Here is a 25,939-nt window from a genome sequence, read left to right as displayed (position 1 = left end):
TGAACAACCGAATTTCACTCACCAGGTAAATGACTTCCTACATGATAAATCTTGCGTGTATATTGTCCTTGTCCGCCAGGCCCATCTTTGTAAGGTTCGTTGACCAAAATTTCAACACCGCTGCCAGCCCCACTACTTTCTTCTCGGCTTTTTTTCTAAACATAGAACAATATTACAAAGTTTCTGACACAATTTGGAAAATACATCGAGTATTATTGTTTATTGCAAATACAATTTGTTAACGACAATTTAATTCATACACTAAAAATCCCATAAGCAGCGGTGTTTTTGTCACTATGACAGCGAAAAAAGTTTGCCCTAACTTTTCCAGCGACAAAACGGAACCTAACTTTTGAAAGCGTCTGATTCTAGTAGGTCTGCATCATCGTACTTTTCCGTATTCATTAAACTGTCTTACCGAATTACACTCAAGGTTTTTTTTTTTGAGTCGAAGTAAACTTGACGTTTATAATTCGAGTTTTGTTGCCTGCAATTAAACTTAAAAAACTGCCAGAAAAAATTACTCGTCCTACGGACTCGGTAATTTTTTCAGAGGCATTTTTTTTTCGTTAAATTGCCAGGCAACAAAATTCTCATTGAAATGTCAAGTTTACTTCGACAAAAAAAGCTCTCGTGTAATTATTATAAGTGATAATGATAAAAGTTTTTTTTAATTTTTTATTTATATCGTAGTCATAGTTCGTACATTGGAAAAAACGTCTATATTCATTTGAAACTTACGGCAATCATGTAGAGCTGAGCGATTCGATACTCCTCCACCGTGAGCGGTAGAGGAATACGATATTCCTTGATGAGCATGGCTGACGAGGACGTCTGTCCACCTTACAGCGTTTGTAAGCAGTCCCAAGCAATCGACATCTTTGCCCTGTAAATGATATTGATATACATTAATTTTAAATTAAATCGTTGTGATTAAATTAAAATTTCAAGTTCCTAACAGAATCGCAATCTGATGTCCAGCCCAATAATTGTATTTTTTATTTTTTGCGAAATAAATAATGAAAAATTCAGACCTAAATTTAACCCGAAATATGTATCAACAACGAAGCGACAAAGTTAAGAAATAATAATAATAAGAAGAAAATATCAAATCAACCACAAATAAGGTGTTCCTAGCTTATGTCCCCTCCCTATTATTCTATACTCCTTGATACATTGTAGTTTTCAGAATAAAAATGTGTCCGCCTTTGAAAAAAAAATATTTTGACAATTTAACCTTGAAACCCTTGGGGCTTTACGTGAACTTAGTAGGCCATTTTTTAGTCTATTCACAACTATTTAATTTGGTGTATAGATAATTAAAATCCTGTGATAAATGAGGGAGCTATGGACTCGTCTTTTTTTTTTGGACACTAATGAATTCAAAGAATTTCTCCCGCATTTTTCTTCAGCAATTTTGGACAACTAAATTTTACGGTCACGCAAATTTCAACTGCCTCGTGTATGTACAAGTATACCGGGTGTTATGGAAATCCACCTAATAAATTTAATTACCAACAGAACCCCTAATTTAGCACTTCGATCATGGGATAATAAATCAATTGAAACGAAAAAGTCAGTCAAAATATTTTTGTGCGATAAAAAGTTTACAGTTGTTTTGAAGAAAGAACGCTTTTCTAATACTAACAGTTTTTACTGTTTTTCATTCGAGTATTTTAATCGTGCTTCGTTATCAGTGAATATGTAAACACATCAGCGGGTATGAATTTAGTGTTCAAATTATATTTAATTTTAACTTCGTTTTGAAAAATTTGCGGAAAATATGATAAATAACGGTTTTTTGTATATGCTCCCAAAAATTGCTATTTTACGAACTCTTTTGAGTCCCTAAAATGAGTCTTTTCCGGACTCAATTCCAAAAAGTTGCCAAGACAACTTTTCCGGATTATTAAGGTAAATAAAACATAATGGTTCAACACAACAATCTGGTTAATATGGTGGCATAGTAATAAAATTAAAAGTTGGCATAGTAATTAAAAGTTCACTCTTTTCGAGAAATATTTGTTCTGATCACAAATCATACATAATAAGAGGTTTGAATGTGTTTTTGGAAGCTTTGATAAAAAAAATGTTGTTTGTAACACGTACCTAAAAAGTTTTTGCGGGCTCATCTTCAATTCAGACTCGGCTATCGCCTCGTCCGGAAATAGCAACTTTTTTATTTGAACGAGTCCTATTTGTAGTTAAATTTATTATGTGGACTTCCATAACTCCCGGTATACATACATACATGTCTGTATGTATATGCATTACACACGCTGCAAATTTCAATAAATCTATTGCACTAAAATTGTTGCTGTTGTTGCAGTTGAATTAGAATTTAATAATTCGAAATACAACCATCCAACATGTTAAAGAATTTTTACTTCCAAATTTACGTTATATTACTTACGGAGTATTTTTTAAATGTTCTCCACACAAGTCACAGGTTCGTTAGATAATTAAAATAAGGTGATACCTAACTTTAGGTTGTGACAACTGAATTAGAACTAGATATAAAATTGGTCGAAGACCTACTAATGTTATTTGATAATCCTAATTATCGATCAGCACTATGTTAGGCTTTAACCTGCATTTGATTTTAAATAATTATGTACAACCTATACCAGTATCTATTTCTTTAAAACTTAACAACTGAGATAGAAAGATTAAAGATAAAACTATATCGTTAGTGAACTAAATAATTCGATTTTGATGCTTTTACAGGATTAAATTATGTTCCCTATATAGGTTTATAAATGAATTAACTAAGTACTAACAAATCTAACAATTTTACTCATAAAATTACTTCACGATCAAATTATGTATTGATACCCTTACTTCAGATGTCAAACCCTGAACGGTTTGCCTGTATTAAAAAAAAATAATTTCGGTTAGTTCTCTACCTCTGTGTAAAAATACTCTACCAAGTTTGATCGCAAATGTCAGATCACAATATGTGACCTAATAGGTATATCTTCTAGATCTAGACGGTAAACACATAATGATTAATGAATCATTTTGATTATATTACATGGAAAAGTTTAAATAAATGTATATCAACAATATAACAAATAAATAAACATATCATTAAATTTGTAGTGTATTTATGGCAAAATTAGTAAAATCAATTAATATAAATGTCGAATATAATTACACATTTTTGTACGACAACTTGGTAGATAAAATATGATGTTAAACATTGTTCAAATTAGAAAACTGCATAACTGACCCAAAAAACTGTATCTAATACTTAGTTATATACTTAGCCAATAATTAAAATATTGCTAATACTATCAAATTAAACACGTTCCACATCATGAAACAAAAATACTTATCGTTCGTTCTATGGACTTGCTTTTGGTAAAAAAAAAAATGAAAAATAAGAAACATTTAAAAGTTACATTCATAAGCTGAAGTGATTGTTGTTAAAAAATGTTTTATTTACATATAAAACCAAATTAATACATACATATTACTTAAAACTAACATAAGCAATATTTCTACAATCATAAACTAAAAATAGGTGTGTACCTACGTGAAATGAAAATAATCGGGAGATGATGCCTTTCAGTAGTCTCAAAAAATAAACAATATTGTGCACTGGTCACTTCTTTCATAAATATACAAATTCTGCAAAGATCTAAATACGTCTAGATTTGTTTTTAAAATAGCCACATTATTAACTGTGTACTTCTAACACTAATTTTGTATACGCAGAACCTTTGACTTATGCTTGATTTATGTTTTATTTAATGATAAATGGTGCAACAAAACTAATGAAATACGTTTTTAAATCCATTTTACCGCCGATGCGAAAAACGAGTACTGCTATGTTCACAACAACGATTCGAGTAAGGTGCGAATCTGCGGGTGTACCCGATCCAGGCGTCGAGACGAAACCCTATTGATCGACGAGCACTGGGTCTACAGCTTACTAAAACGGCAGATAAAACATCGTACCATAATCGTTCAAGACGTTATCAATTTCTTTAATTAATGCAAACCTTCGTCTTTTTATTCACCATTTAATATTAATAAAATTATGAGTAACACAAGCCTGAAAGTTTTACTAAAAAGCAATATAACAGGTATATTTTTAAACATACATACTTGTAAGAAGTTACCATCACCTTTTATAACTTTCAAATTATTTTTTGTGTAAAAAGCGGCAGATAATAGCAATTTTTTCAAATCCATTAATTTTATTTCAAAAACAATGTTAATACAAATTATATCAATTAGGTACTGTAATCATTTGAAGTACTGGTCAAAGTGTTTACACTGCAATGTTCTACTGTTACGCTAATCTTGTAAATAATTTTATCAAACTACTTAAAACTGTAAAAACGTAACATTAAAACGATCAAAAAGACTAACTAACTTCTGTAATTATTTAGTTAGTCTTTTCATTGTTTGAGGATGCGAATGGCTGGCAAAACACGTGTCAACACTTAATAAAAGGTTTGGTGTGTTTTGGGAATTTAATTAGTTATTTCTGTTACAGATTCGCACCAGGTATATACCAATATCCAATATTAAACTAAAATCGGTACATCCTAAGTCAACGTAATAAAAGTAGCACTATTTATAATCAATAATTATACCTAAATATAATAATAAAATGAGAAAAAGTTATAACTATAAGTAAAACAACAAAAAATGTGAAATCAAAATATTTCACAATATTTACTGTAAGCATGTATGTTTAACATAAAAAAAATAATTTGTCATGCACTTTCGTTCATATTTTTTCACGACAATATTATCTCAACTTTGTAACAATTTAAATTTTAGTCAAGGAAACTTGGCTCATAATTTTACTCTTCCACTGAATTTGCAGTTGTGAAACAGTAATTTATTGGCGCAAAATAAATTTAAAACGCTGAAGTATAAGGCAATGTATAAATCGTAAACCATGTTCAAGGATAGTTAAAACGTCAATTGACATTGTAAATACATATATTTTTTTTTATTTCTATGTTATTCTAATTAGCATTTATTGGAATCGTACTTATAAATATATTAAATTAAATGAAATATGTGGGATAGATAACAATCGTGTTGCATTAGTGCAACACTCTGTGACGACATTAATCGTAAGTCGGCAAGATAACACATTTGGCCCGGCTCAAGCTGGTTAAATGTCAAAGGTAACTCAAGCGGTCCATTGCGCATTGGCGCCGCGCCGCCATCCGCTTTTCACCGATAACCAATCATTATTTCAAGATTAATGTCACATACAATATCATTACAAATATACTCGTATAAAGTTGACGCAAGTTGCAAAAAACCACTTTGCATTTGCAACAGCACTTTTATGGCATTGGTCATTTGAAATTACTTTAAAACTGTACTTATATGGAAAATATTCAACCCAAACTATGATTTTCTGGTCCCTTTGTGCCTCTATTTGGTTCAAAAATATGAAAAAAATGCTGTTGCAAATGACAAGTGGTTTTTTGCAACTTGAGTCAACTATACGTAGATCCTCAAAAAAAAAACTGACACGACTGCATTAATTAAAACAGGAGAGTTTTTAAACGTAGGTATTTCTCAAAACCACATCTGACAAAAAATTAAGAATCGAAGAAACAAAAGTATAGTAAAAAAAACCTAAACGCGCACCTTTAATGATAACTGTAATATGTACTAGAAAATTCATTTTGGTAATAAAAAAAATTGTAGCAAGAACACCGCATAATGTTCGAAATAAAAAATTCATGTTGTAGTACTTTCAATCTAGATTATTGACCGCAAAATTCAAATTTCTAGGATTATTAGAAATATGGTTTATTGAGAATATGCTACACGATGGTCCACCGTGTATTTGTTTGAAATTTGTACTATTTTTAACCAACACTAAGACAATAAAATATGGACTTCTAAATTGTATTAAGTATTCGCTTTTATGTATTTTTAAAAAATAGTTTTTGAAGTGAAACTTTTTATGGGAGGGTCTTGAAATTCTGATCGGCAACCTTTTTGTGTGACGAAAAGTGGTGGGGGTAAACACTATCGGGTCGACTGGGAGCGAGAATGCATTTAGCGCGTAGCCAAAGCACTGGCACAGCTGCGCCGGCGCGTGATCAGAAATTGTGGCGGCCCCAAATATCAGGTTCAAACGTGCAAAATAATAGTTCTTTTCGATATAAGGACGCTGTCACATCATTTTTCAGGTCAGGTCAGGTCAGGTGTAGTCGGCGTTTTAATTTTCAATATTTATTAAAATACGCGCTTAAAGAGTTAGCGGCGGAGCGTGCTTGGGCCACGCGCTAGATGCATTCTCGCCGAGTGGGAGCAGTGTCTCGCACAACATTTGCGCTAATATTTTATCGATAATGTCCTCTCTTTAATTTGGAGGCTTAAAAATGAACAATGAGTTACGCATTTCGATATTGTTTAGTGTTATCGTTGTTTATAATTTATTTTCTTCATTAAAATATACAATTTTGTTGTGAATATGCTATTTAAAAGTGATTGAAGAATAATTACAATGTTTCCCTGTAATACAAAAGTTTCACTTCTATCGTGCGCCTTTACGACACATTCTGTTTTTTTATATTTGATTTACCAACTTTTCCTAACATTAAACCTCGGTTTGTTAGTGCTACTGCATTCTTCCTTCACGGAATAGGTCTGCTTATAATATTAAACGGTTTTTATATCAATATTTACCACACAATTCCTTTTGAACTGGATTTAAATAGCAAATGAACCGTGCGGTTCTTATTCGTTGTACATAAATTTAATTTAGGTAAAGATTATGACTAGAAAGAGTGCCTATAATATTTTTTCACATTAATTGACATCATAATTTTGGTAATTGTTCACTTTAACTACTTCTGGAATTTTCGCGTTTTTTCTGGCTAAACAGCCTCAGGACGTCCTCCTACATCGTTTCCCACCAGTCAAACCTTGTGCAAATGAAAATTTTCCTTACCCTTTAGTTATACTAAGACTTGGCGCGACCTTGAAACACAACAAGAGAGAAAAAAAAGGCATTTGTACAAGGTTTGAATGGTGGGACACGATCTAGGAGGACGCCCTGAGTCTGTCTAGTCAGAAAAAACGCAAAAATTCCAGTGTAGTTAAAGTGAACAATTACCATAATTTTTGGTACCAAAATGTGAGTAATTTATGACGACGAGCCTCGATGGGTCATAATAAACATAATTCCTGATTGACAATAGTCGCTTACCGCAAACAACCAGCTGTAAATCATAACTGGCGGTATATACGGTCCTGGATTTGTATGGTATTGGAGACCCTTGTAAATCAAACTTTACCACCGTACCCCACTTTCGATTCTTGTCATTTTAACACGCTTATTGTTATCCTGCCAATCAATTTAAACTGTTTAAAGCTCAGTCTCAGATGAACAAAATTAGAGTAGTCGTACATAGATAACCTGAGGTAAACGTTCTGTGTACGGAAAATGCCAAAATAATTTCGAGTTTTGAAATTTACCACCCAAAAAATACCAATCATAATCAAGACGGTAATCATAATGACAATAAAGTATGGATTACAATTTTTATTTTTGAAATGACAAAATGACGGCAAAAATTTTTTGGCCGGCATTAATTTGGAAACACCAACATTTTTCTATTGTAAATTGCTTGTCACTTTGACAATGTTATTGACATATCAACATCGGCTGCGACAGTCTGAACGATGACATGGGTGACAAGAGTTCATGACATAACGCTTACACTATCAAATATTAGAAATATCCAGTAAACTAGATTAGGCCGGTGTTTCCCAATTAATAACCGCCACTGTACATAATCGTTTGCCTTGTCGTCATCAAGTTTATGAGTATGGCAACTATATATATGCGAAAATTGATGTGGCAACCTGTGGTGGCAACTGTATGGGTAGGATAGAATTACATTTCTTTGACAGTTCATAGTCGTGCAATTTTGAAAATTGTCATGGCAACGTGCAATGGTACAAAAAAAATCAAACGCACGCCTATGAAATGTCATACAAATGTCAACTCTATCCCACCCACACAGTTGCCACATAAATTTTCCTAAATAGCTGCCATATTTATCCACAATCATTTTGAATCATCCAATACTATGCATTGTTCAAATTTCTTGCCGTTCTTTGTGTATGTCGTTTGTGTAAGATCGCATTTTTGTTTAGGTACTATGGCGGCCAAAAAATTTAGGCCGTCACTTTCTTGACATTCAAGTAAAGTGTAAATAAACCTTTAGGAATCGTAACCCCACTTTCGATTCTTGTCATTTTGACAATCAATTTAAACTGTTTGAAGCTCAGATATTCCAAAAATCCGACATGAATAATAGTATGTTATACGCCAAGGTAGAGAAGACATTTTTTTAAGCCGAGGTAGTTTATTCCCCGAGAAGCGAAGCTTCGAGGGGAATAAAGAAGCGAGGCTTAAAATTGTCTTCTCTAGCGTGGTGTATATATTATTTTTTTCACTACTAGATCCGTTAAAACCCTTTCTAATAATAATTATTAATTAAATTTGTTTGTCCGATGCGACGATCCGAGTTCTCATTTTTCAACGGTTGCTATGAAAATTAAAAATCGTCTGTCTACGTTAACCAATAAAATCAAAGAAAATCTTTCGTTGCTAGGTGACGGCTGCTCATTATTGACCTTGGTTAATAATGAAAATTATTATTAACCTTGGGAGAGAAATTCTACTTCTGGGGTCGGTTCGAGAGTCAATAATGACGCCTTCTGAGACTAGTAGTGAAAAAACAAAATTAGAGCAATCGTACATAGATAACCTGAGGTATAATATATAAACGTTCTGTGTAGTAGAAATGACAAAATAATTTTGACTTTTGAAAGACGGTAATCATGATGACAATAAAGTACGGATTACAATTTTTTTTTTTTGAATTGACAGACAATGACGGCCAAAATTTTTTGGCCGGCATAGTACTATCGCGGCCAAAATACTTTGGTCGTTACTTTTTGACACTTCAAATGTAAATCAAGTATTAATGTCAATATACATGACAATTTCAAATTATTCTTGTCAAAAATATGGCACCTTCAGTTTTTGATAAATATAGAATCGTCTTACTTGCTTCTGAAGGTTGTCTAAATCGCGACCATGTTGACCTTTTGCTTTTGAACCCTGCCTCCGCAGCTGGGATTTACCCCACCCGTATGACACTGATAGATTAAAATAATTTTGACAGTAGTAAAAAATAAGGTTAAATATCCTAAAGTTTGCTTTACAATTGAATGTCATTTATGTCACATTGACGACCAAAGTATTTTGGCCGCGATAGTACTACTACGGCGCCCAAAAATTTTAGCCGTCTTTTTCAGTCATTTCAAAAAAAATTGTAATCCATGCTTTATTGTCATTATGATTACATTTTGATTATGATTGGCATTTTTTGGGTGGTAAATTTCAAAACTTGAAATTATTTTGTCATTTTCTACTACACAGAACGTTTATACTACGTACTCTGATAGATTGCACGTTGTTTGACAGAAGACAGACCCAGAGAGTAGTGTGGCGGGAATTAATCTGCAGGGATACAAAGGTTTTCTACATAACGTGAAACAATTGAGAGGAGAGTTTAGTATTTTTCACTGCTTTATGTTTTGGAACTAGAATTTAAAAACGTACAATCTATCACCGTACGGACTATACCTCAGGTTATCTACCGGGACATTTTTTTGACATTGAACATAGCCCATACTTATTCCCTATGTTCAGTTTTATTTTTAAAACTGAACATAGGGAATAAGTATGGGCTATGTACAGGGTTATTCTAAATGATTGTAGTCGAAGTAGGCCATGCCCATGTTATTACATTTTTGCCGCTTTCATGTGACCTGTCAGTTTTGTCGCTGTCACTGTCATTTTTTAGGTGAAAAGTGCGGTGATGAGATGTTTATTTATTTTTGTTAAATTAACGATTGAATTCAGAAATATTGAGTTGTTTTGCACCCAAATTAACTCCAGAGTGTACTCACTTATTCACATTATTTTGATGTTTTTTTATATGGAGCGGCAACCATAAATTTTACATTCAGTTTTCACGCCTACTTCGACTACAATCATTTAGAATAACCCTGTATAATGCATGTCAGGTCAATGCATGTATGTAATCACGTAACCAAGGTAACGAAAATAAGTACTTGACAGTTTAACAAAATGGTCAAGTTGTTTGAAGAAGAAATACATACACATACCTAACGCAGTTATTCTATCCAATCAGAGCATTAGAAATGTGCGTGACATTTCCAATGCAACACATGATAGATCAATTCCATCAATTCGGAACAATTTTTAACATTATTTCAAAATCTCTGGTGTTCGGTATAGTTGGTTACATAGCAATTCACAATGCATTGATCTGTGTTTTTTAAAATTGAACATAGGGAATAAGTATTGTATTCTCAATTTGGTTGTAGGTCGTAAAATTTTATTGCATATTATGAGCGATTAACGGGCACAATGGTTGGGTTTGAAAAGGTTGAGAAGCGGCGCGTGCCGTTTGCCGTACAATGCAAATATACAAAATGTACAATACAACCCTGCTTAAAATATTACCTGCTAGTGGTAAACTAGGATTTATAAGCCCCGCAAGATCTTTAACTTAAAGTACCATAAAATTTTACGACCTACAACCAAATTGAAAATACAGTAATATGGACTACTCTCGTGTCAAAAATAAATTACTCCCTAGAATTCGAACTTTTAGGGAAATAACGTTTTTCATGTTGTGTGTAACTAGAATTTTCAAAAGTAATTTTGAATGCCTAAGGTTGGTTACTTTGAATTGAGAGATTAAATCCAAATAAATATGCCACCAGTAACCAAAATTGATTGTGAAACGAAAAATCATCTATCACTTAGAGAGAAATTAGTCATTTGCAACTGTTACAATTAACTTGCTGCCTTACATTTTTGGGATATCTTTTGTTTGTCACCAGAAACAGAAACAGCCTCCAACTTGACCAAATTTATGGCAACCTAGTTAAAAAAATGTCCCGGTATGTACTATTCCGGACACGGAATCTTGGCCAACATTTTTTTGACATTTACGGTTACAGTTCCTAAAGGTTTATTTACACTTTACGTGAATGTCAACATAGTGACGGCTAAAATTTTTTGGCCGCCATAGTACATATTGGATAAAGCCAAAACTGTGGCCAAAGCCAAAGCCCAGTAAAACGTGGAATGTCAAGAAAACTTTTAAAAAATGTAAGTAGGTACCTAGCTTAATTACATGTTTTATTTATACAGCGTATAACAGAAATAAGTACATTAATGTTAACTGATAATAAAATTCAAGTGTAACAACTTTTCTAAATTTTTTTTTTTCGTAAATGTTCTCGTTAATGAGTTAAAATTGTTTAAAATTTTCCAAAAATTTCGCTACGCGCCACTGGAGACCAGAAGTGACTATAAATGTGACGACCGTTTCTAAGCATTTTTACGAAATCAAAATACGGCCCAAGGAAAATGCTAAACAAAATTGCCGATTTGGAAAAAATGGTACATAGAAAAATTGTTCATCATGATGCGTTCTGTTACTGGTTAAAAATAATGTACTTATTTCTGTTACACCCTGTATATCGAAAAGATATCCCTGATTGATGATTTTTGGGCTGCCTACTGCCCTCAGGTAAATTCGTATTCTTACCTAAATAATCCTGTAGAATGTGTAGAATACACGTCCATGAAAATAAAAATATCAAATACGTAGTACTATGGCGGCCAAAAAATTTTAGCCGTCACTATCTTGACATTCCCATAAATTGTAAATAAACCTTTAGAAACCGTAACCCCACTTTCAATTCTTGTCATTTTGACAATCAATTTAAACTGTTTGAAGCTCAGATATTCCAAAAATCCGACATGAATGAACAAAATTAGAGCAGTCGTACATAGATAACCTGAGGTAAATGTTCTGTGTAGTAGAAATGACAAAATAATTTCGAGTTTTGAAATTTACCAGCCAAAAAATAACATTCATAATAACATTCTAATCATGATGACAATAAAGTATGGATTACAATTTGATTTTTTGAAATGACAAAGAATGGCGGCTAAAATTTTTTGGCCGGCATAGTACTATTCCGGACACGGAATCTTGGCCAACATTTTTTTGATATTTCTAAAAAAAATGATGTAAACCAATCATTAGCGTCATTAATAAATGACAATTGTTAAAAATCACTTTGAAGTTTTTATTCTGACATCAAAAAAGCAAGGAAATTACATTATCAAGTCAAAAGTTGGGTTATATTCAATAAAGGCCAGTTCACACATATTTGTCAGTTAAATGTCAGTTATGTTAGTTAGAAATTAAAAAGTGTCAAAAAAGTCAGTAGAAATATACATACAGTTCGAGACACGGAATTTCGGGCATCACTGTCAATATACTGTCAAAAAATGTAAAATAGGCTTTACATTAAACCTCAATTTTACCGTTTGCGACGATTTTGATTGACATGCCATTGAGGTGATAGAAAATAAGTTTCAAAATTTGACTTTTGAATGTCACGTTCACGTTGACAATAAAGAGTGATTTACATCGCAATTTTTTGAAGTGACAGCAAAATGATGCCCGAAACTCCGTATCCCTAACTGTACATAATTTGAAAATATGTTGTAGAAATAAAATAAATTCATACAATCTAGATGAAACTATTAAACTAATTAAACAATTTTGATAAAAATAAAAATATTGCTTTTTTCATTCAATTTACTTACTTATTTCATTGTGGCTCCAACTTATTTCCTGTGCTAATGAAAAGACTTTTATCTTTGAATTGAAGTTAACTATTTCCAAGTTTAACAACGCATACTGTATTATTATGTCACAACTTGACAAATAAGAACTGAACTGTAAACTCAATAGCTCACATCTCACAGCGATATTAACACTAATGAAGCTAAGACGGCTGACAGTTAGACAGTGGTTGAGTGGTTGATAAATTCTCAAAGTGACAGCAACTGACAATACTGACATCCATAATCGACAGTGACAATCAGTTTCAGTTATACCAAAACAAACCTACTCTGTTTTTACTACTGCATCATTAAAGGTTCGTTTGGTGTTAGGGTATTTGGTGTCATCACATTGGCGATCAATAATTTACATTTGGGTGTTGTATATTTATAATAATCAAATAATCTGCGAAATGATTATAGTACACAAAAAATGAGGAGAACAGTAAATCTGTAACCAAAGAAAAAGTGATATCATGGTTTTGTATAATATTAAAAATAATAATTATTTTTTATATTAAACTTGTGTAAAAATATGGAATTATGTGCATTAAAAAGGTACCAATTGTGTGCATCATTTTATGTTTTGTAGTTGTAAAAGGTTTGTTGATGACTTTTTTCACTAATACGTAGATATTGCAATATATTTTTTTAGGTTTGAAAATAAAAGAATTTGGTGCCGATGTAGGACGTAACTTAACACTGCCATGCCCAATACATAATACAAAAGATGTTATGTGGGTTAGAGAAGAAAGAGAAGATCATCAAAAATCTCGAATGATCATTTTAGAAAATGGTTCCTTGTTCATTCCTTTTATTGAACGAAATGATTCTGGTATATATTCCTGCTCCAAAGCAAATAGTGTTAATGATGAGAAAGCTCGAATAAAAGTGCATGTGAACAGTGAGTAAGCATTGTTGTATTATCATTTAAATTAAGAGTATTTTACAGCACCCCCACCAGCACTGGAAAATGTGTCTGTTCGGCCCAGTTCTATTATTGCTTTAATTCTTTGGGAAGTGAATGGAACTGGTGGATATCCTATAATCAATTTTACTGCTCAATATCGTTTAGCTGGTTCAGATGGTGAATGGTTGCCTATATCACCAAATCATATCACACCAAATTCGGTAGGTTATATAGTCTTATAATCTTTATGCAACTTGTAACTTGTTATTTTTGTCAATTTTTGACAATCAAAGTGGGTGGAACGTTTGTTTCTTTTCTAGTTATATTGGAATGAGGAGGGGTCAATATTTTATAAGCTATAATAAAAATTAAAGATCACATAATTCTGTAAATATGTATTTAAAACTTATAAAAGTAAATAAGTATGGCTACTAGTCCAGACATTTAAGCAAGTGATGCAGCATCACAATAAAAAAATGTATTCATAAATATAGTTGACTCAAGTTGCAAAAAACCACTTTGCCGTTGCAACAGTATTTTTATGGCATTAGTCATTTGAAATTACTTTAAGACTGTACTTATATGGAAAATATTCAATCCAAATTATGACTTTCTAGTCTCTTTGTGCCTTTATTTGGTTCAAAAAAATTGAAAAAACGCTGTTGCAAATCACAAGTCGTTTTTTGCAACTTGAGTCAACTTTACAATTTTATTCAAGTGAAGATGAGTTTTGGAAAAAAAATACAGACAAGTTGTGATGTATGAAATGTGTACTGTATTAGATGCAGGGTATTGTACGAGTGATAATCTGATAATCAGCCCAACGAAATTGAAAATGCAACCCACAATACATTTGCAACGCTAACGTGGAAATTTTTTAGTTTAAAAAACGTAAAGCATAGTTAAGTGTGCTGTTTCGTAAATTTTGACATAAATGTTATAGTCGCTTGGTTAAATGAAATTTTGAAAAAAACAAAGTTTTTGGGAAAATGTTTATTGTCTGCATAAATGTACAACAGCAGAAGCATTTTTATTACATTCACCATAAATCAGGATCATGTCTGTTTTTTCATCATTCAAATACATTTTTATTTGTTCCCTACTTGTAAACATCAGTTTATCAAGTCACTGTATTCACCTTGAAAATGTCTAGCTTGTAAAATTATACTAGCAAGCATATGAGTAATGTGCGTTTCTAAAGCAATAGTACGTGTAAAGCTCATATGATTTTTTTTTTCAAATACCGGAATTTTTAATAGTTTGTATAACTATTTACAACTGAGGAACAAATAAAATATTCAACAATACACGCATGGTAACGGGTTTTACTGGCTTCAGAAGGTGACTGGCTCGCCTTCGGCTCTCCAGTCATATCCTTCTGTCGCCAGTAAAAACCCTTTTTACCATGCTAGTAATGTTATAGTATATTACAGTACGAGTGGAGTAACTAAAAGATTCACCCACGCGTGTGTCGGATTTACACACGAGGCGAAGCCGAGTGTGGAATGACACACAAGTGGGTGAATTAGTTTCTCACGAGTGCTATATAGCGTTTTGTTCAATCCTGCCAGTGAATTTTGGAACACAATTGAAATTTTATAATTTGTGCAATTTATATCATAAAACATAGCGGCCACTTTCGTTGTCATAATCTCTAAAAAAAAACAAAACAATTGCAACAGTAAATAAACGTGACAGAAATTACAATTTGACGTTCTTTCCCAAAAAACGTGCAATTAATTAAGCAAGATGGAGCAACAAAATGGTTTCATTGTTCCTGATGATATATTAGAAGAGGCCGACGCCGCTACCTTTAATTTACTGCCTGCAAAATCTAAAGAAAGATATTTGAAAGTGTTGGAAAAATGTTATAACGGAGGAAGTAATACTGACTTATTTTAATGGATTAATGGGAAAATTGGCGCCCCCTTCTTTGTGGTCTACGTATTCAATGTTAAAGTCGACCTTATTCGTTTATGAAAAAGTAGATATTAGCAAGTAAGTGATATTTATTTTAAAGTGATATTATTATCACAATATAGATTGTCGATTTCGGATTTATTAGAACTTTTGAATAAACATGTTGAGCAATTCTAAACGAAAGATTCTTCTTTGAGTGGGGTAAATGAGTGGGCAAATGGTTTTACCTCACACTTTTACCTCACGTTGTCATAGCAAACAATATGAGTGAGCAAAATGAGTACTTTCTCGTTTTGTATCCCAGTGAGAAACGACAAGTTTCGATAACAGGATTGAACAAAATACTATAATCGTCGTGTTTTAACTTTTTCGTAAATGTCAGGTTGTGACAAATAAAATTATTGGAAGCAAAGCCACCGTGGATTCATAATTTCATTTTAAAACAATACGATATTTAAAATAGCCACGTTAACGTTGGAAATGTGTTGTGGGTTGCATTTTCAATTCCGCCGGGCTCATTATCACTCGTGAAAAACCCTGTATAGGCATAAAAACACAAACGTTTTTACACTCAACTGTACATACAGGTCTAAGAGTGTGAGGTGGTGCCAGTCAAAGTTTGCAGAAAAACTATAAAGCTGCGAGGGTGTATCAAACATCGTAACAGTAGTTTAACACAATTAGACAGAAACAACCTCATATGAAGCGTGCCCCTATTAATCTTGATTAGGTATTTTTTACTATTTTGTCTAGTCATCTGTACAGACTGATTCGCATAACTTTCCGACCCTGACGAAGTTTAAATGCAGCCAGTATATTGATTTAATATTACGGAGTGTGAAACGAGAATTGAAAGCATTACATTTTGCGGTGGAAACAGTGCCTTTCAATCCTTAAACTAAAAAGAGCATGTTACCTCATTTTCTTAAAATTATCAGAGGTTTTGATTTTTTTTTATACTCCATTGGAATATCTGAAGAGACTGAAAATCTTTCAGAACACATACAAAGTAACGTGAAAATTTTAGTTGTAGTGAATAAACTAGGTCCTTTACACTTTAGTTAAGTTACAAATGTACTTTGCAGAGACAAATTGATGTGTATAAATTGCAACCCAACACAAGCTATGAATTTAGAATTTGGGCTACCAACAAACTTGGTAGAGGAGAAATAACTCAAGTTATAGGTACTACTTCTCATGAATACAGAGAAGAAGGTAGGAAATCGCAATTTTTAAGTGTGTAATTAGTGGATGATCGTTGTTGCAAAGTTAGTTGGAATTACTATAATGGACCACTTTTACTGCACTAATAATTATGTCAATTTTCTCAATCAAAAAATGCTTTAAACAAAGTGGTCAATTGTAACCAGTTGTAGAAAAAATTGTTTTTTAATTCAGAATTGGCTCGACGTATGTTAGCTGGAGCAGATAAATTCGACACAAGGGTTTGGGCAGTGGCCGTTGGAATTGTTATGGGAACACTTATATTGCTTGGATTGGGAACATGTTTCTTATTATACCAAGAATGTCGCCTTCCTAGTGGTAAGCCTTGCTTCAACAAGTGCCTGGTGGTTCGAAATAACGCTATTTTTGGAATCTAATAAAAGGCAAACCGATAAACTATTTGTGTTGTGTGCTGGTCGGCGTTCTATCAAGCTACCAGCGCAATTTTTATAAAAATGGTTATATTATTCTATCCATAAATTTACAGTTCCAGAAGAACAAGAGATAATAGAACTAGTTCCAAATATAATCTTGAATCCTGGGTTTGAGGGCAATGTGCAGAATGAACAATTGCCTGCAGATGAAAATTCTAATAATGAAACGCCATTGCGTTTGAACAATAATACTGTAGTGCAACCTAGAAACGTATAGTTTTTTATTATTTCATTTAAAATGATTACTAATACACTATTCGTTTTTACGAAAATATGTGGAGTAAGAATTTTTAAGATAAAATCAAAATTCTTGCGCCACATTTTTAATAGTTTACAATTCCAGTTATCTTGGATGCTTGTGTTCAAGAGCGTTGACTGCTCTGATTGTGATTTAACTTTAGAAATGTTAAGTTTTATGTTTTTAGTTGACCAAGTTTAAGCTACGAAATTCAGTTGCTAGTTGTTTTACTGCAGTTAATCTGGAAACGTTACCTTTATTCTAGTCATTTTATCTAGCTTCTCGAAATATGTTAACATTATTTAATCGAACACATTAGCACTAAAAATTTACTAAACCAATAAGGCTTCCAGGATATAGTATTTAATTTTAATTATAGTCATATTTAACACATGCATTGCTACCAAATTAGACACAGATTTGCAACATATTTTTATAAAAAGAAATATATTGAGGATCGCTTAATTTTTTCATAATGACGATATCGGTCTGTGAAATTCGTCGTTTTAAATCATTTTTCTATTTTTATTCACGTTGGAATGTCTTGGTCACGATACAAATTTTACACATTTCTTTTGAACAGGATGTTCAGTGTAAATTTATGCAACATTTAATTAAAAAATCATACATTTTATTTTTAACACAAATTGCAATTGGTTGTGTTATATATGCACATACGACGTCAAATAATGCAATAATTTATATACCTTTTGGTAAAAAATATAACCAGTTAGTTATAACAACCGTAAATAACGACGACTTTCATAATACATTATTCATAAAATAGACTTGACAACATATCGAAGTGAGATAGTTTGAATGCAAATGGTCTGTCCATTCGTGAATTCCAACAAGATTTTTTTTTTACCTAATATCACTGCTAATTAGAGAAGAATAAAAATGTGTTGCTACTTCTGACTTTATTTTGTTGATGCAACAGGAAACGTAAATTTTCCTATTTAATTCTAATACTCAGAGTTGTGAATACTGCTTAGTTCCATGTACGTGGTTTCATAACCGTGTACCTACAAATTAATAGTTACTTGAAAAGGTTGTACAATTGTTTTTATCGTGCCTAATAGCGTCAGGCAAATAATATTGCATTAGCATATCAGCTCAAACATTTTAATGCTCGCTTATTTAATGCAATAATTTAATTTCATTTAGAATCTTTTTGTATGTGAAAAACTATATGTTGTGAAAACTTATCAGTGCCTATGATAGTTTGATAATACTTAAATGTAATAGCTTTGAGCACATTTTGTGACAAAAAGTTGTAATAACCACAGACTGATTTTTTATTTTTTATTATATAAGAACAAGTCGCATTTAAAAGGTATACTCGGTAAATTAGCATTAAATGCACTAATTTGCTTTTTAGTGCATATATTTATAATCTGATACTTTATTACATATGTATATGCGTCGTGACATTGTGTAAAAAACAAAAGTGGTTGATACCTTTTTTTATATTAGTAAAAAACTGGTAAACATTTATAGTAACATTAAAAAATCTCAGTAAATAGGGAGTTTGCGGTAGCGCATTTTCTGTTACGTTATACGAGAATTTTACCGTATAACAAAATATAACGTAAATTGTAGGAAACAGATGTGCGGTTAACAAAAAAAAAATTAATAACGTATAAGATAACAGTTGATGACAGATTCTTAGAATGACAGAATTGACAGAATGTCAAATCGAACAAGATGACGGAAATTATTTTATTTTATATATTGCGGTACAAAGGGCTCTTGAGGAAAGAAAAAGACTATATTCACTGACTGCAGATGTGTCTTTGCGTTCAAAATTTTGTTGCTCAATGTGAGACACTGGCACATCAGATTCCACGGTGACTTCAATAACATTAGCTTCAATACCATTTCCAGTACATTGTGCATGAAATAACAATGACTGTGCAAATGCTGGATCTACCCACAAAGTATCAAACTTAGAACATCTACCTACTTTATACCAAAATTCACTTATCTGACACAGATCGTACAGCGTCTTCTTTGTTCACTAATACTTGGTATGTTTTCTAAGACTCCTGTTATTATTTTCGTACAATTCTGCATCTTGCACAATATTTTTATTAACAAAACTATGAAAATATTTGACATTAATATGAAATTGGGTATAGGCTTGCCCGATATCGATTGACGCGCCGCCAAGCGGCGAAGCGCGGCATTTTTCAGTTTGTAAACAAACAGTTTCGTATTTGACGACGTGTAAAATCGGCTTTTTGAAAGTAAGAAATTCAAATTATTTAGAAAAAAAACAGAGTGATCAATCGGGGAGGTGTTTGCTGTGTTCCCGGTTTCAAAAATACCGAAAAAAAGAATCGGTAACTGAAATTTTAATAATGTATTTAGCATGCGTACAGTGGCGAGCACGGAATTTCGCACACATCGGACATTTCACTGACATAATTTTATTAAAATGAGATACTGGCGGCAGTTTCGTGACAGTTTAGGTGAAACATCAGTCATGATCACATATATCATAATTGATTATAACGACAATAAAGCTTAGACTAGATAGTTTTTTTTTAATGACATACAAATTGGTGTGCGAAATTCCGTGCTCCCCACTGTACTTGCCAACAACAAAGAACCTCTTATTCGTGAGAATTAAAAAACAACAATTAATTGTTTCTTTTTATACAATAAATAAACAATAGACGCATAACGCAGTTAATTTCAATTAAATTAATAATTTACATGATTAATGTAGTACGTTAAATTTATTGGACAAAGCACGTAAAGTAAAACCATTGAATGTTAGGAATTATTGTCATCAAAACCTTTTTATTTCGTTGCATCTTAATATGCACTTGATCTTTAGGAAAATAGACAAAAAATCGCAATTTTTGTGCATGAAATTGCTCTTTGGCAATGAGAATGTTCCAGATACTATTAAAATCGCGCTTGTTCCTCTTTAAATATGTTTTTATATTGCTAAATCTCAAAAATCACACTAAAAACATTCCGAATCGAAATTCTGTCGTTGAACTTGCTCATTTGTACCTCGGTATATAAAATATAGCAACAATTTCGGAATCGAAAAGTTTAACTTTAGACAATTTTTTTCCCGTAAACAGCTCGTATCAATCGACTGAAAGCCGCAAGTTATTATTATTTGCATGATTTATTGTACACTTGAATGCGAAAATTTCAAAAATTCCTGTGTTTTAATGAGTGATATTACATATCAAGACAGGCGGAATTTTGAAAACACGAACTGAAAGCTGCGCACTGCCTCCGCGAGGCGGCGCGACAGTCGTCAGAAAACGATATCGGGCAAGCGTATACTGTCACTTTTACATAATGGAATATTTTCGGATTGCCTCCCTTATTTTCAGAAATAGTGTAAGGAAATTCGGTATACGGTATAAATTCTGTATGAGTTTGACGTTATAAAATATAACGACAATTTTTATAACGAAAAATGCGCTACCGCAAACTCTTTAATATCACTACATAGTTTTGAACGATAAATTTGATGTGGGGGAAATTATGAAAACATTTTATAATCAATAAACCAGGACATAAGCTTTAGCAGAACAAAGTTTTAACGTACCTAACGTAAATTCTCAAAATCAGAAAATAGTATAAATGGTGATTCTAACATGACTTGTACTGCACACTTGGTTTGGGTTACTAAATAACAAACGCAATCTCACATTTATTAACTCATAAAAATATTATTTACCGCAATAGTATAATTTTATGTACCGCATTTTACTTAAGTAACGTTAAAATGTCATATTTTAACTGTTACAAATGTTAAGTATTAAAATACATTTCATTTGGTCTTGAAAAACTAAAAGCACATTAGACAACAATACTTTTAAATTTTGTTTTGACTTTAATTTGAAAAAATAAATGAAATCAATGCATTCTTATTAAATACTAATTTAGATATTATTTTATAATTGTATTTTGTCTGAACATCTTAAGCGTACTATATGCATCGGGTATGCCATCAAAAATAGGAAAGTTATAAATATTTCAGCGATAAAGATTTTAATAATTTTCCAATAACGTTGGAAAAAGTCTGTTACGGAATATATGTAAAGCATTTGTACATAAATCGCATTATTTATTATATTTGCGGTAGGTAAGATCGTATTTATACAGTGTGCTTTTATACAAATAACATTTTACTTGTAATTGTGTACGTCATTGTATTGTTCATATTCATATCTACATGAAACGGTAATTAATTGGTGTATAAAATTAATTTTGATACAATAACCGGTGATATCTAACAAGCTTTTGTGAAATTTTTTAAATTTTTATTGTGTCGTATTTGAACAACTGCTTCCTTAGAATTATTAATTCGCTTTGTTTTTTTTTAATACATTTTTGGAATGATCTTCCATCACGTACAATTTCGGCAGCAAAGAAATTTACATGCAAATAACGAATTAAAAAAAAAAAAAATAGTGATATGTAGTTAATTTCGTTACCGCAAATCGTAGATTCGACATCATAAAAAGTACACAGGGTGCCACCAAACTGTAAACTTCTCACTGTCTTAAATATATTTGACGTACAGTTCTGAAGATAATGATTTATTGTCCTGCATATCTTATACTCATGGGGCCGTATCACGACACCGTTATTAAAGTTGCCGTTAACTAAAGTCGTGATTAAAGTAATCATAAAACGACAGATTTATGCAATTACAACCTGCCAGAAAGAGATGAATTCGTCACTATGGTAATTAAAGTCATGATTAAATTTAATAAGGATGTCGTGGTACGGCCCATTGTTTATATACCGGGACATTTTTTTAACTCTGAGCATAGTCCATACTTATTCCTTATGTTCAATTTTAAAAAATACAGATCAATGCATTATAAGTTGCTATGCAACCAACTATACCGAACACCAGAGATTTTGAAATAATGTTAAAAATTGTTCCGATTGATGGAATTGGTCTATCATGTGTTGCATTGGAAATGTCACGCACATTTCTAATGCTCTGATTGTCATAGAATAACTGCATTATGTGTATTTCTTCTTCAAACAACTTGACCATTTTGTTAAACTGTCAAGTACTTATTTTCGTTACCTTGGTTACGTGATTACATACATGCATTGACCTGTGTTTTTTAAAACTGAACATAGCGAATAAGTATGGGCTATGTTCAATGTTAAAAAAATGTCCCGGTATAAATAAATGACTCTTTGAAACATTAAGGCCCGATTTATTCACCTTGAAGTAAATTTATCTGGCCAGTAGTTGCTATGATTTAGAATCTGCTATTGGTAGATCCATGGTAATTATTACCGTTCAAATAAAGTTACTTGAAGGTGAATAAACCGGGCCTTAGACGGCCTTACACCAAGACAACAATTGGCAACATGTTGCCTACAACATTTTTTAGTAATGTTGCCAGTCATTACTAAAAAATGTTGCAGGCAACATGTTGCCAATTGGCCGCCTTTAGTTGAAAACAGAATGCACACAATTTCATTACATAAAAAAATCGAAAAAATTTTACAAATCATATCCCGAAATGTGAATGGCCACAAATTATTATTAATCAACATATTTTTCCAATAATATATTAATTTAATTTTTGTTTTCGATTTACCACAATGTAAAGAAACTCTGTGTTGAAATTGTCATTTCAATTACAGTACTATTCCGGACACGGAATCTTGGCCAACGTTTTTTAGACATTTGTAAAAGTAAACCAATCATTAGTGTCATTATCGAGTCAAAAGTTGGGTTATATTCAATAAAGGCCAGTTCACACATATTTGTTAGTTAAATGTCAGTTGTGGCCAAGATTCCGTGTCCGGAATAGTACGTACCTACACTTTATAAGTAGGTACTCAATTTTCAATTTTGGTTCATTTTGTTAAGGAAATTAGAAAAACCTACAACGTACAGTTGTATGCGGACAAAATAAAGTGGGACACTGTTTTTTCGCTAATGTAAGTCTGTCTATAATTTTACTTTTTGTATGGTTCTACTATTAAAATATTTATAGGTTATTATGTATTTTGTGTTGCATATTATTATCAGGTTAATTCCGTTTTTTCTTGTTAGACAGTTGGCCCTTAGCCCTCACCTAGTGCCACTTTACAGTTGTGGACAAACTAAAGTGGGACACATTTTGTCTCGCTCTTAACATTTTCTCTAGCTGATCATTTATATTCACATGCTTGTGAAATTAAGAATATATTGAATAAATCTAAAAATTGATTGGTTTTCAAGTAATAAATTAAATTCGAATTTTTAAGTACGATAAGTCTTAAGCACTTCATGCAATGAAAATAATTTAAACTAAGCTAACTAATGGATTTCTATTTATTGTTCCTTGTCTCCATTTTTTAAAATATTGAAGACGGAATTTTTAGTGACATTGTACCTGGGAGCAATCCGCCTTATCGACCAACCGTCCTCAGCTTCAGAAATTATTCCCAATTTGACTAAATTGCTAATGCGGACCCTGATCGTTTTTAATTTTTTTTTTTTGACAAGTGTCAAATTTAGAACTTCAGATTTAGAGCCGGTTGCAATCAACTAAAATTTAGCGAAAATCTGCATCAAGACGTCCCACTTTATTTTGTCCGCAACTATATATTACCGTTGTATTTATTTTCATATTTTCTGATGAAGATCGATTGCAAAATTAAAACAAAAATTAAGCACTGAAAATGCAACTGATGAACATTTGTTATTTTTATCTCGTGAAATGTATGTCAAATATGTTAAACATTTTTGTTGGTTTTTGTGTTGTTCGATCTGGTATGTGTACAATTTTGTAAAGGTATACAAAACGCAAAGTGCTTAATTCTAATAGAATATAAACATGAAAAAATTTTATATTAAATTTTTATATAATAAGTATTTTAATAATGGTTGTGAGCATTACCTGACGATTTTGATTCTCTTAGAATTAGGCTGAATACCATAAAATTAAGTTCATTACACACGACAGTCGGCACAGAACGTGCATAACAATATTTTTGTAAACACATCAAACAATACACTTTAAGTTATTGTGTTATAAACATGTAATTTTAAAATAAGTTTGCTTACAACATTATGTAAATATTATGCTGTGTAGTGTAATAAAATATTTATTGAAACTTTTTCTTTTTATTTCTAGACACATATCGGGTGTGTCAAAAAAGACGGACACTAAAGAACATGAAGATTTTTTTTTGCTTTTGGGTTTTCGTTAACGCGCAAGAAGAGCTTTTGGAAGTTGCAATTAAACTAGCTGTCAAACTACGTAGATAATCCTCTTATTAGTCTTATTGATGTGGGAACATAATTGTATGAGTCAACTTTCAAAGGTGCCATCAACAGATATCCAAAAATTCCTTTCACGAATACAATTGAAATCCGTTTTTTTCATCGGTGTTAAATATGATGAAATTAGTAGTATGTAGGCCCCTTCAGCACACAGCCACTTTTTAAGGAAAAACACCCCGATTTTCAAGGGTAAACAGAAAAGCAGAAAAAATCGTGAAAACACCCCGATTTTCAAGGGTAAACAGAAAAGCAGAAAAAATCGTGAAAACACCCCCGTTTTAAGGTATATTTTAAAATAAACATTTTTTCAAAGATTTTGCCCTGTTTTTCTGTTGGGGCTATTTCAGCACACATATGAATACGATTTCGGCGAAGAAAATTCGGTGTATACCCAAACGGTATACGCTCCAAAAATTCGCCTTCGGCCTGCGGAGCCGTAGTCCCTTTCAGGGACGGTCATGAATGGACTACGTCCACGAATTTAAAAGAATTTATGCACATATTTTATCACTTCTTCTGGAGATAACTTTTACTCATTACTTTTAATTTTCTTTTTTATCTAATTAATATCCAAATGGTATTGTATCAAAGTTTTCTAGAATAACTCTTGTCATAAACAAAACCAAATTCTTTTGTTTCTATTTTATTTAAAAGTTCTTTAGTTTTAGTATCTCTGGTAATTCGATTATATTGTGTAATGATTTTACAATCTTTGTTTTCTAAAATATTGTTTATACTACCTGAATTAATCTTTTTAGACGTTTCATAGTTTCATGTAAATCCTTTTATTTTACAAACAACTTTACCTGTATTAGTGTTATAACATCCGCCTCGTGGGTGTCCACAAGGTCTTCTGCTCGGTGAGGTTGGTCTGCAGTCTCTGCTTGATAGACGCATGGAGCATTCGGTGATCTTTTTGTTCAAATTGTTCAGAGGGCTGCAGGAATGTCCTCACGTTCTGGAGAGGATCAGTTTGAGGGTTAGCCGGTCGGGATCTAGGGTTAGGAGTGTTTTCTAAATCGGTCAGCGCCACCCGGACATCGGACTCAAGTCACCCGCCACTCGAATGCTGCGAAATTACCAGAGTGTCGAGGCCCACATCGATATTTTTTGTTGCAGCATTTCGCAAATCAAAAAATTCTTCTCCATCTCCTCGTGAATCGGGGCGATCCTACTCTGATGA

The 25,939-nt window shown here is 32.2% G+C and overlaps 2 protein-coding genes across 7 annotated transcripts in view; one reads left to right on the top strand and one right to left on the bottom strand.

Moving 5' to 3' along the window:
* rdgB (retinal degeneration B) overlaps nucleotides 1-13,009 on the bottom strand; it is a 44,475-nt gene extending 31,466 nt beyond the window's left edge. For 2 of the 5 annotated variants that reach the window (XM_069050788.1, XM_069050814.1), the window contains exons 1-3: nucleotides 12,731-13,009; nucleotides 742-886; nucleotides 23-155 (exon numbers count right to left, since the gene is read on the bottom strand). In XM_069050788.1, the coding sequence (XP_068906889.1) occupies nucleotides 23-155; nucleotides 742-819 (211 nt within the window). In that variant the 5' untranslated portion in view covers nucleotides 820-886; nucleotides 12,731-13,009. Of the gene's footprint in view, nucleotides 1-22; nucleotides 156-741; nucleotides 887-3,538; nucleotides 3,871-12,730 lie in introns of those variants that run through there. The other 3 variants (XM_069050820.1, XM_069050806.1, XM_069050798.1) reach the window with 2 other exon arrangements.
* Nucleotides 13,010-13,120: 111 nt separating this feature from the next.
* On the top strand, nucleotides 13,121-24,587 carry LOC138133084 (contactin-1). 2 transcript variants are annotated; one of them, XM_069050892.1, is made up of 6 exons: nucleotides 13,121-13,349; nucleotides 13,404-13,652; nucleotides 13,701-13,879; nucleotides 16,664-16,793; nucleotides 16,998-17,120; nucleotides 17,290-24,587. In XM_069050892.1, exons 1-6 carry the CDS (start codon nucleotides 13,292-13,294, stop codon nucleotides 17,451-17,453), a joined length of 903 nt encoding a protein of 300 aa, XP_068906993.1. In that variant the 5' UTR covers nucleotides 13,121-13,291; the 3' UTR covers nucleotides 17,454-24,587. The 2 variants fall into 2 exon arrangements, with proteins under 2 accessions (XP_068906993.1, XP_068906984.1); XM_069050883.1 differs by having other exon boundaries at nucleotides 13,126-13,349; nucleotides 16,977-17,120.
* Nucleotides 24,588-25,939: the final 1,352 nt, after the last annotated feature.

Source organism: Tenebrio molitor, chromosome 1 (assembly GCF_963966145.1).
Source record: "Tenebrio molitor chromosome 1, icTenMoli1.1, whole genome shotgun sequence".
Classification (NCBI taxonomy): domain Eukaryota; kingdom Metazoa; phylum Arthropoda; class Insecta; order Coleoptera; family Tenebrionidae; genus Tenebrio; species Tenebrio molitor.
This window is presented reverse-complemented; position numbering and strand designations above follow the sequence as displayed.